This window comes from Trichomycterus rosablanca, chromosome 10 (assembly GCF_030014385.1).
Source record: "Trichomycterus rosablanca isolate fTriRos1 chromosome 10, fTriRos1.hap1, whole genome shotgun sequence".
Lineage (NCBI taxonomy): Eukaryota > Metazoa > Chordata > Actinopteri > Siluriformes > Trichomycteridae > Trichomycterus > Trichomycterus rosablanca.
Window position 1 is genome coordinate 4,534,195 of NC_085997.1, and position 12,605 is coordinate 4,546,799.

Consider the following 12,605-nt stretch of genomic DNA (forward strand, 5'->3'; position numbering starts at 1 on the left):
TAATCTCGAGAGGGTAAACAGGTTTACGAACGACAGTAACCCAACATCCCTGATCACCATAAGTTTCTATGACCAAGAACCCCCAAGCTCCAAGAACCCCCAAGCTCTGCACCTTTGTCTGTATTTGGGGTGGGAACAAAGCAATGTTTGTAAAACATGGTTTGAGGTGGAGGAACTTTACAGACCCCTGACCTTAACTTTATCAAACCTTTAGGACATTTCGGAGCATTGGTTTCTTGTACTTGTACTTGTGGAATGCTCTTCTAAAATTAAGAAGAAGAAATTTATAGCTACAAAATAAGAGTTTGGGGTGCAAGGGTTTTGGAAGGGGACCACATACTTTGGTCATATAGTGTAGTTAATAAACAGACCTAAATATACTAAAACAAAGGGCTCAGCAATGTGTTTTGGTCCTTATTCATAGTATTGAAAGAACCTATTGAAAGATTTATTAAAACTAGTCAAACAGGCTGTAGATGAACACAACATGAATAGGGCTACACCATAAACTGTATTATAATCTCCATCACAGTTGTGTTCTTGTCGTCTTTTTCAACATGCTGGTGTGTTTTTTTGCAGGAAAAAACTCTTAACCCGGCTGCAGGAGGCTGAAGAAGCAGTTGAAGCCACCCAGACCAAGTGCTCAGGCCTGGAAAAGACCAAACAAAGGCTGCAGTGTGAGGTGGAGGAGCTCTGTGCTGACCTAGAGAAGGTAAATAAGTACACCACGATTATCTGAATGTTATCTAAATGCTGACAGAATGTTGTAACGTTACGTATTTTTCATTGAAGGAAATGTCCTTTCATCAGTTACCCTTAGTATTACCTGACTTTACTCTTTAATGCCTCATGTATGAGTGTAGTGCAGTGGTAAAACAATGGAGTCAAGCAGTTAGACCCAAAAGTTGATGTTCGGATCTCGACTGTGCCATCGATCTTGCTCGGCATCCAACAGAAACAGTTGGCGGTGTCTTTGGGAGGGAGGGCAGACAGGGGGTTTCCTGTCTGCCACTGCCAAAGATTAGCGGTACTCTCTGGGCGCAGTAAAGCTTTTTGTGTGGCATTACCGCCAACTGGTGGATAAAAAGAGGCGGTCCGGGTCCTTTCTCAGAGGAGTTTGCATGTTCTCCGCGTGTCTGTGTGGGTTTCCTCCGGGAGCTCTGGTTTCCTCCCACAGTCCAAAAACATGCAGTCAGGTTAATTGGAGACACTGAATTGCCCCATAGGTGAATGGGTGTGTGTACGTGTGTCATGCACCCCGTCTAAAGTGTTACTGTGTGCCTTGCGCCCATTGAAAAGCTGGGATAGGCCGCTCAGGTGGCGCAGCGGTAAAAACACAAGCTGGAACCAGAGCTGGGATCTCAAATACATCATATTGAATCTCAGCTCTGCCTGCCCGGCTAAGGCTGAGCGGCCAGATGAACAACGATTGGCCTGTTGTTCAGAAATGGGCGGGACTAAGCCGGATGGGGTCTCTCTCTCTCGTAACTGGTGCAATTGCGACCTCTGCTGGCTGATTGATGGCGCCTGCACAGAGATGAGAAAAGAGTGCTCTCAGGGTGCGTCTCTCTGTACACAACGCTGAGCTGCACTGCACTCGTCAAAGTGTAGGTGATAAGATGAATACGGCATGCTGCCCACGTGTCGGAGGGGGTGTGGGTTAGCTTCGTTCTCCTCAATCAGAGCAGGGATTGGCATTGGTGGAGAGGAAGCATGACGCAATCGGGCAATTGGACGCGCTAAAAAGGGAGAAAAAAGGATATATATATATACCCCTCCGCAACCCTAACTAAATAAGCGGTTAAGACAGTGAGTGAGTGGGTGAGTGAGTGACTTATGGCACCATATTTTGCATCGCATTCTTTTTGGCGACCTTTACCCTCCCTCAGACACAGCCATTAGTGTTTGTCGAGTGGCCAAATTAATTTGAGTCTTGAGTCTGTCACACCTTCACATAAATGTCTTGTTGAGTACCTGTATGTTTTGCATTACGACACTTCAGGCCAACAATGCAGCAGCGTCGCTGGATAAAAAGCAGCGCATGCTGGACAAGCAGCTGGGAGACTGGAGACAGAAATGCGAGGAGCTCTTGGCCGAGGTAGAAAGCTGTCAGAAAGAGGGCAGGCAGCATGCTGCGGAGCTCTTTAAACTCAAAACGGCCTACGAAGAGTCTGTGGAGCAGAACGAGGCGCTGCGCAGGGAGAACAAGGCCTTCCAAGGTAACACAGATAGCGACTAAGACTAATCAGACAACGCTCAATACAGGCTGTGGTTTGGCCCTGATACCTCACACTAGCCTGTGGAGACAAACAGGCATAAATACAAACACATAACAAGACACAAGTGCAACAAATGAACATAATCAGGGGGAACTGAAAATGGGTGTTTAAACAAGCAGTTGTATCCTAGCGGTTAAGGTAGTGGACTAATAATCAGAAGGTTGCCAGTTCAAGTCCCACCACTGCCAGGTTGTCACTGTTGCTCCCTTGAGGAGCAAGGCCCTTAACCCTCAATTGCTTAGATTGTACAGTATACTGTCACAGTACTGTTGGTCCCTTTGGATAAAAGTGTCTGCTAGGCGCCCAGGTGGTGCAGCGGAATATTCCTCGGTTCAAAACTCGGCATTGCCACCATCTGGCAGCGGGCATAATTGGCAGTTCCTGCAGAGACAAAAATTGGCCACTGTGTCTGCTGGGTGGGGAAATGACCGGACTATGGGGGTGGGGTCTTCAAAACGCTGTGCAAGGACAGACAGATGCAGCGGGATGTTCCGCTAGCACACCAGCGCCGAGATTCTGAACTCCTCTGTCCGAAACTCGGCATTGCCACCGGTCGGCTGGGCGCCATCTAGCGGGCATAATTGGCAGTACCTGCAGCAGACAAAAATTGGCCACCGTGTCTGCTGGGTGGGGAAATGACCGGACTATGGGGGTGGGTTCTTCAAACGCTGTGCAAGGACAGATAGTCGCAACGGGATATTTCGCTAGCACACCAGCACCGAGATTCTGGACTCCTCGGTTCGAAACTCGGCATTGCCACCGGTCGGCTGGGCTCCATCTAGCGGGCATAATTGGGAGTGCCTGCAGCAGACAAAAATTGGCCACCGTGTCTGCTGGGTGGGGAAATGACCGGACTATGGGGGTGGGGTCTTCATACGCTGTGCAAGGAAGGACAAATAGAGAGGCACCTGTGCAGAAGCACAGGCGTAAAGAAGGGCTCTGCTAGGACTGCACACTAGTCGGAGGGCACATGAGCAGCAATATACCCTCCTCAAACGCAATCATGATACCCCTGATACCGCTCACTGGTCTGTGGAGACAAACAGGCTTAAATACAAACACATAACAAGACACAAAAGCAACAAATTAACATAATCAAGAGGAACTGAAAACAGGTGTATAAAGACAAACAGGTGGGAAACACAAAAAAACAGGACTAAGACCAGTGCAAGGTACTGACAAGTGTTTCCTATCCGTGGCTCAGTGACCCTGAACAGGATGGAGCGGTGGTAAAACAGACAATTTGGAAGGGATTTCAACCATACCATACCACATCATATCATATCTGTTTTATGAAGTAGAAATTCAGTGTTCAATCGTACAAAATGCAGAAAATAAGACGACTGGATAACATGACTCCGTAAGTGAAGTGTGAGGTATTATGTATCATTGCTCTTCAGAGGAAATGGCTGATCTCACTGACCAACTTTCTGACGGCGGAAAGAGCGTTCACGAGCTCCAGAAAATGAAAAAAAAGATCGAGATGGAAAAAGAGGAACTGCAGGCCTCGCTGGAGGAGTCAGAGGCAGCTTTAGAGGTAAAATAATGAATACTGGCCTTTTAAATACTGTTTACACTTTGGTTACATTCATGACAGGAACGGTAGTTACTCATTACACAAGGTTCATCAGTTCTCAAGGTTATATCAAACGCAAGGTCTCCAATTCATCTCACTTGCACGTCTTTGGACTGTGGGAGGAATCCGGAGCACCCGGAGGAAACCCGCGCAGACACGGGGAGAACATGCAAACTCCACACAGAAAGGACCAGGACCGCCCCACTTGGGGATCGAACCCAGGACCTTCTTGCTGTGAGGCGACAGTGCTACCCACTTAGCCATCATGCCATGTACTGTAAATACTAAACAGGTAAATAGAATAAAGATGGCTTTAGATAACATCATAATGTGTGGGAAAGGTTGCTGTTGTTAAAGAGCACTAAAATAGCAATGTTGTCATGTTTATACACCAATGAGGCATAACATTATGACCACCTTTCTAATATTGTATTGGTCCCCCTTTTGCTGCAACAAACTGTGATGCACTGTGTATTCTGACACCTTTCTATCAGAACCAGCATTAACTTCAATCTGAGCTACAGTAGCTCGTCTGTTGGATCGGATCACATGGGCCAGCCGTCGCTCCCCACGTGCATCAATGAGCCCTGGCCGCCCATGATCCTGTCGCCGGTTTACCACTGATACTGACGACTGCAGATCGGGAACACCCCACAAGAGCTGCGGTTTTGGAGATGCTCTGACCAAGTCGTCTAGCCAAACTCGCCCAAATCCTCACGCTCGCCCATTTTTCCTGCTCTTAACACATTAACTTTGAGGATAAAATGTTCACTTGCTGCCTAATATATCCCACCTACTAACAGGTGCCGTGATGAAGAGATAATCAGTGTTATTCACTTCACCTCAGAGGTCAGTGGTCATTATGTTATGCCTGGTTGGTGTATGTGTTTATATATTTAAAAAATCACGGCAGTGTTGGGATACAGACTAGATACCTGAGCAGAGCTTGGAACGTCAGAGCCTTAAACTGTTCACTCACCCATGTTTACATGAGTTTAAGCCTTTGATCCCAAACTATTACAATCAACTGAATCAAATTAATAATTATGTTTGTCTTCCAAACCTGCATAAAATCAGACAATCAGACACAGAGGAATACATGCATCACATATTTACCTATTTACATCAATGTTTAGGTACATTTTTAATGAGAGGAAGAACATTGAAGTACCCATGACAATTGAAAGCACTTCCTCGACCAGGCTTGTAAATCACTGCTGGTTAGCAGACAGATGTTTCTGAACACTAAGACAGATTGTGTCTGGACTCGTCACATTCTTGTTTATCTTACTGATACTCTGGCAGGCTGAGGAGACTAAGGTGCTTCGGCTGCAGCTGGAAGTCTCTCAGGCCAAAGCAGATATTGAACGCAGACTGCAAGAGAAGGAGGAGGAAATGGAGGCAGCCAGGTAGAACATTTATATTATTATTAATGCTGCAGTATATTTGGGGAATTTGGAAACCTCTGTACTTAAAGAGGTTACGATGTTACCTGAAGATGAACCTTTTATTACACCACTTGGTGCTGGGTGGTGCAGCAGTAAATTACTGCTGGAACCCAGAGCCTCAATCCCTCAGCGGTGCTATCGGCCAGCCAGGTGTATACATTGGCCATGTCTTGTCCCAGAAATGTACAAGCACTCAAAAGGGTACAAGACTATCTCCAAATATCTTGGCATCCCGGCTCCAACAGTTCACAATGTCATCGTGAAGTTTGCTACTCATGGAACCAGTCAAGAACCTTCCGGACTTCTGCCGCTCAGGTGGTGCGGCGGTAAAACACGCGCTGAACACCAGAGCTGGGTTCTCGAATACGTCGTGTCGTATCGAATCTCAGCTCTGCCTGCCGGCTGGGCTGAGGAACCACGTGAACTACGATTGGCCTGTTGTTCAGATAGGGGTGGGATATTAAAGCCGGAGAGGGTCTTTCTCATAGCTGATTGATGGCGCCTGCACAGAGATGGGAAAAGAGTGCTGTCAGGGTGTGTCTCTCTGTACACAGTGCTGATCCGCACTGCACTCGTCAAAGTGTAGCTGACGAGATGCATACGGCGGCTGCCCATGTGTCGGAGGGGGCGTGGGTTAGCTTTGTTCTCCTCGATCAGAGCGGGGATCGGCATTGGTAAAGAGGAAGCATGACGCAATCGGGCAATTGGACGCGCTAAAAGGGAGAAAAACCTTCCAGACTTCCAACATGGTGGAAAGAGGAACCGTACAAAAGGTGGTTCTAAATGTGGCAATGAAACCACTTAGGGCGTATAAAGAACAAAACAACCTTCTATGGGTGAAGGTGTGGTTAGTGTGGGTAGACTGGGACATGATGCAAAATATCCACATCATCAAAACATGCAGCAAAACTATAATGTCTGATGTTGTTATGCAAACCTTTGCTATTACCTGTATCTAAGAGACATGCTCTATACTTAGGAAGAGCCACCAGCGGGCGCTGGAGTCGCTGCAGGCCAGCCTGGACGTGGAGGTCAAGGGTCGAATGGACGGAGCTCGTATAAAGAAAAAGATGGAAAGTGATTTAAGTGATCTGGAGTTACAGGTGGACGTACTGAACAAGAACAACGCCGAACTGACGAAAACGGTCAAAAAAATGCAGCAACAAATTAAGGTAGGACATTGTCTGGTCAGGGTCACGGTGGGTCTGACTCACTGGGCGAAACCCAGGAAACGTCCTGGACAGGTCACCAGTCCATCACCGGCCACACAAACACACATTCGCACTAAGGGCAGTTTAGGAGCTCAGTTTGGCTGCATGTCTTTGGACCTGTGGAGGGAAACCGGAGCACTTGGAGGAAACCAACACACACACACAGAACATGCAAACTCCACAAAGAAAGCACCCGGGGAATCGAACCCAGATCCTTCTTGCAGTGAGGCGATAGCGCTACCCACAGCACCATTATGCCACCCAATTCTAGAATTAAACCAGCCAGGCCGCTCAGGTGGCGCAGCGGTAAAAACACACGCTGCAACCAGACTGGGATCTCGAATACATCGTATCGTATCGAATCTCAGCTCTGCCTTGCCGGCTGAAGAACGATTGGTCGGTTGTTCAGGGGGGGCGGGACTAAGGCGGATATGGGTCTCTCTCTGTCAGAAGGGTGCAGTTACGACCTCTGCCGGCTGATTAGAGGCGCCTGCACAGAGATGGGGAATGAGTGCTCTTAGGGTGTGTCTCTCCATACACTTTTTATGTTGTTAGCTTTATAGTTAAGTCTGGAGAGCTAGCTGTCTAATCTGGCACGGTGCCACAGCAGGTAGTGTGGGTGCTGTAGTGCACCAAAGTTCCTGGGTTCAAACCTCGTCTCAAATCACTATCAGTAAAGACTGGCATACTCTCCTCTTGTTCACCTCGGTGTTCAAAAACATGCAGAACATTAATAATTTGCTCTAAATTACCCCTAGACATGGGTGCAATGCAGTTCAAAGGATTGCTCCCTTGTCGGTGGTGTATTTATGCCATGTGTCCACCTTAATTAAGATGAAGCGGTCAGTGGGGCTGCTCAGGTGGCGCAGCGGTAAAAACACGTGCTGCGACCAGAGCTGGATTCCGGATACATGGTATCGAATCCAGCTCTGCCTTACCGGCTCGAGACCGAGTGCCTACATGAACAACGATTGGCCGGTTGTTCAGTTGGGGGGCGGGACAAGGGGCCGGAAGTGTTCTCTCTGTCAGAATGGTGCAGTTACGACCTTTGCCGGCTGATTAGAGGCGCCTGCACAAGAGATGAGGTAGGAGTGCTCTTAGGGTGTGTCTCTCCGCATGCAACGCTTAGGTGGCGCAACACTCGTCAATGTGTGGGTGAAAAAAATGCAGGCGGCCGCTGCTCACGTTTCGGAAGGGGATGTGGGTTAGCTTCGATCTCCTCGGTCAGGGCAGGGTTCGGCACAGACAGAGAGGAGGCACGATGCAAATTGGATAATTGGACGCGGGGAGAAAAGGGGAGAAAATGCTATGATATGAGATCCACTGCTTAACTTCGACCCCTTGACAGCGATATGACGTTCCACTCTCTGAGGACTGGTGTCTCCTCAGGACCTGCAGGTGCAGCTGGAGGAGGAGGCGCGGGTGCAGGAGGAGCTGAGAGAGGAGCAGGCTCTGCTCGAGCGACGCTGCACTCTGCTGGTCACCGAGAGCGAGGAAAGCCGCACCGGACTCGAGACGGCGGAGAGGGCACGCAAGACACTGGAGACCGAACTGCACGATGCCACTGAGAAATACAATGATATTAACAACCAGGTGGAGTTCCAAACCTTCGGTCTGGAAAATTGAATAAAAGAACGCAACGCTTTACCACGTTTTCACTTCATATGTTTATGTTTTTGCACATTACAGTTACAGTCAGCCTGCACGGGGAAGCGTAAACTGGAGGTGGATCTACAGCAGCTTACACAAGAGCATGAAGAGCTACAGAATGAACTGAGAGGAGGCAACGATAAGATGAAGAAAGCTGTGTGTGAGGTATTGTGTTGCAGAATCTCAAACTCGGATGACATTGGTATTGCTCTGTACGTTTTATCAACCCCCTTTACCCCATATATACCATATATACCCCCTTTCACCATATATATTTAAAAGGGACCATAAAGGACCCCAAAAACTAGGTGTTCTTGGGTGGAGAAACATTGCTGGAACATTAATTAAGACCAGAACAATACAAAATATCATATCATGTCATTGCACTGCTGGTCATCTGGTCATTCGGGGTCTGGTCAAATGAGGTATGGGGGTGTGACAAAGTGACTTGGCCTCCAAATTCCCCAGATCTCAATTCAATCGAGCATCTGTGGGACGTGCTGGACACACAAGTCCGATCCATGGAGGCCCCACGTCACAACTTACAGGAGTTCAAGGATCTGCTGCTGACATCTTGGTGCCAGATACCACAGCACACCTTCAGGGGTCTGGTGGAGTCCATGCCTCGACGGGTCAGGGCTGTTTTGGCAGCATAATGTTAGGAAGGTGGTCATAATGTTATGCCTAACAGTATGTGCACCTGAAACAGGCTGTCCTGCATAAACCTTCGACCCATTTCACTGATGGATAGGAGGAGATCAGCAGGTTTAATTTCCTTTCTTCGTGTAGACGGCGCGTGTGGCGGAGGAGCTGAGGGTGGAGCAGGAGCACAGCATGCATCTGGAGCGGGTGAAGAAAGGCCTGGAGGCTCAGCTCAAAGACATGACCGTCAGACTGGACGAGGCCGAACAGCTGGCCATGAAAGGCGGCAAGAAGATCATCCAGAAACTAGAGGGCCGGGTAAATCACGGATATCCATCCTGAAATCTGTCTCCGTTCCTGCTCTTTTTGTCACAGTCGAGTTGATACCTGGTGGGTCCTTCCTCTGTGTTTTGATCCCGCAGGCGAAGGAGCTGGAGCTGGATTTGGAATCGGAGCAGAAGAAGTACGCCGAGGCGGTGAAGACGCTCAGGAAAAATGAACGCCGCTTGAAGGAACTCCTCTTCCAGTCTGAGGAGGACCAGAAAAACCAGCTGAGGATGCAGGAGCTGATGGAACGGCTGCAGGTCAAAATGAAAACCTACAAGCGACAAGTGGAAGAGGCGGTATGGACCCACCTACTATTCAAATTATTTTGAAGGTTTTGGAGTGTCTAATGGCATTGTGCTGTGATCTGCTCCAATCTATCAAAAAGCCATTACTGAGTTCCAAAAGCCTTAAAGACCGAGAACCATGTGATCACCATGTCATCAGCTTAGTGCAAACAATACAATTCTAAAGCTCTGATTGGTTGAAAAGGCCATCAACTTCCATGAATGGCACATACCAAAACTCTCAAGAACTCTGAACCCTCTGATTCATTCATTCAGAGAGTCATTTGTTCAAAAAGAGTCATTACAGCTGAGTCGACTGATTGGTTAAAAAACGCCATCTTTCAACTTTCAAAAACCCTGAACCCTCTGATTCAGTCAGAAAGAGAGTCATTTGTTCAAAAAGAGTCATTCAAGAGTCATTACAGCCGAGTCGACTGACTGGTTAAAAACGCCTTCTTTCAACTTCCAAAAAGCCTTTGATTCAGTCAGAAAGAGAGTCATTTGTTCAAAAAGAGTCATTTAAAAGTCATTACAGCTGAGTCGATTGATTGCTTAAAAATGCCATCTTTCAACTTCCAAAAACCCTGAACCCTCTGATTCAGTCAGAAAGAGAGTCATTTGTTCAAAAAGAGTCATTCAAGAGTCATTACAGCTGAGTCGACTGCTTAAAAATGCCATCTTTCAACTTCCAAAAACCCCTAACCCTCTGATTCTGCGAGGGTGTCCAAAGAATGCAGGCTTGTGAGTTGATAAAAAACACTGAACCCTCTGATTCATTCATTCAAAGAGTCATTCGTTCAAAAAGAGTCATTCAAGAGTCATTACAGCCGAGTCGACTGATTGGTTAAAAACGCCATCTTTCAACTTCCAAAACCCTGAACCCTCTGATTCATTTATTCAGAGAGTCATTTGTTCAAAAAGAGTCATTCAAGAGTCATTACAGCCGAGTCGACTGATTGGTTAAAAACGCCATCTTTCAACTTCCAAAAACCCTGAACCCTCTGATTCATTCAGACAGAGAGTAATTTGTTCAAAAAGCGTCATTACAGCTGAGTCGACTGATTGGTTAAAAAATGCCATCTTTCAACTTCCATGAATGGCACATACCAAAACTCTTAAGAATGCAGGCTTGTGGGGCCGCACGGTGGCTAAGTGGCAGTCGCCTCACAGCAAGGTGGTCCTGGGTTCGACCCCTCAGGTGGGGCGGCCCGGGTCCTTTCTGTGTGGAGTTTGCATTCTCCCCGTGTCTGCGTGGGTTTCCTCCGGGTGCTCCGGTTTCCTCCTACAGTCCAAAGAATGCAGGCTTGTGAGTTGATAAAAAACACTGAACCCTCTGATTCATTCAGAAACAGAGTCATTTGTTCAAAAAGAGTCATTTCTGAGTCATCACAGCCGAGTCGACTGATTGGTTGAAAAACGGCATCTTTCAACTTCCAAAAACCATGAACGCTCTGATTCATTCATTCAGAGAGTCATTCGTTCAAAAAGAGTCATTCAAGAGTCATTACAGCCGAGTCGACTGATTGGTTAAAAACGCCATCTTTCAACTTCCAAAACCCATGAACGCTCTGATTCACTCATTTAGAGAGTCATTTGTTCAAAAAGAGTCATTCAAGAGTCATCACAGCAGAGTCGACTGATTGGTTGAAAAACGGCATCTTTCAACTTCCAAAAACCCTGAACCATCTGATTCAGTCAGAAAGAGAGTCATTCGTTCAAAAAGAGTCATTTAAGAGTCATTACAGCCGAGTCGACTGATTGGTTAAATAAACGCCATCTTTCAACTTCCAAAACGCCTGAACGCTCTGATTCACTCATTTAGAGAGTCATTTGTTTAAAAAGAGTCATTCAAGAGTCATTACAGCTGAGTCGACTGATTGGTTAAAAAAATGCCATCTTTCAACTTCCAAAACCCATGAACGCTCTGATTCACTCATTTAGAGAGTCATTTGTTTAAAAAGAGTCATTCAAGAGTCATTACAGCTGATTCGACTGATTGGTTAAAAAACGCCATCTTTCAACTTCCAAAAACCCTGAACGCTCTGATTCACTCATTTAGAGAGTCATTTGTTTAAAAAGAGTAATTCAAGAGTCATTACAGCTGATTCGACTGATTGGTTAAAAAATGCCATCTTTCAACTTCCAAAAACCCTGAACGCTCTGATTCACTCATTTAGAGAGTCATTTGTTTAAAAAGAGTCATTCAAGAGTCATTACAGCCGAGTCGACTGATTGGTTAAAAACGCCATCTTTCAACTTCCAAAACCCATGAACGCTCTGATTCACTCATTTAGAGAGTCATTTGTTTAAAAAGAGTAATTCAAGAGTCATTACAGCCGAGTCGACTGATTGGTTAAAAAACGCCATCTTTCAACTTCCAAAACCCATGAACGCTCTGATTCACTCATTTAGAGAGTCATTTGTTTAAAAAGAGTCATTCAAGAGTCATTACAGCTGATTCGACTGATTGGTTAAAAAACGCCATCTTTCAACTTCCAAAACCCATGAACGCTCTGATTCACTCATTTAGAGAGTCATTTGTTTAAAAAGAGTCATTCAAGAGTCATTACAGCTGATTCGACTGATTGGTTAAAAAACGCCATCTTTCAACTTCCAAAACCCATGAACGCTCTGATTCACTCATTTAGAGAGTCATTCGTTCAAAAAGAGTCATTCAAGAGTCATTACAGCTGAGTCGACTGATTGGTTAAAAAATGCCATCTTTCAACTTTCAAAAACCCTGAACGCTCTGATTCACTCATTTAGAGAGTCATTTGTTTAAAAAGAGTCATTCAAGAGTCATTACAGCTGATTCGACTGATTGGTTAAAAAATGCCATCTTTCAACTTCCAAAAACCCTGAACCCTCTGATTCACTCATTTAGAGAGTCATTTGTTTAAAAAGAGTCATTCAAGAGTCATTACAGCTGATTCGACTGATTGGTTAAAAAACGCCATCTTTCAACTTCCAAAACCCATGAACGCTCTGATTCACTCATTTAGAGAGTCATTTGTTTAAAAAGAGTCATTCAAGAGTCATTACAGCTGATTCGACTGATTGGTTAAAAAACGCCATCTTTCAACTTCCAAAAACCCTGAACGCTCTGATTCACTCATTTAGAGAGTCATTTGTTTAAAAAGAGTCATTCAAGAGTCATTACAGCCGAGTCGACTGATTGGTTAAAAACG

General features: G+C 46.1%; 1 protein-coding gene across 1 annotated transcript in view; it reads left to right on the top strand.

Annotated features, from left to right (window-relative positions):
* LOC134321591 (myosin-16) overlaps positions 1 to 12,605 on the top strand; it is a 44,623-nt gene that overhangs the window by 31,243 nt on the left and 775 nt on the right. The window contains exons 13-21 of the mRNA XM_063003397.1: positions 580 to 712; positions 2,003 to 2,219; positions 3,680 to 3,816; positions 5,161 to 5,264; positions 6,283 to 6,475; positions 7,904 to 8,107; positions 8,204 to 8,329; positions 8,954 to 9,124; positions 9,229 to 9,429. Coding sequence (XP_062859467.1) covers positions 580 to 712; positions 2,003 to 2,219; positions 3,680 to 3,816; positions 5,161 to 5,264; positions 6,283 to 6,475; positions 7,904 to 8,107; positions 8,204 to 8,329; positions 8,954 to 9,124; positions 9,229 to 9,429 — 1,486 coding nt within the window. The remainder of the gene's footprint in view (positions 1 to 579; positions 713 to 2,002; positions 2,220 to 3,679; positions 3,817 to 5,160; positions 5,265 to 6,282; positions 6,476 to 7,903; positions 8,108 to 8,203; positions 8,330 to 8,953; positions 9,125 to 9,228; positions 9,430 to 12,605) is intronic.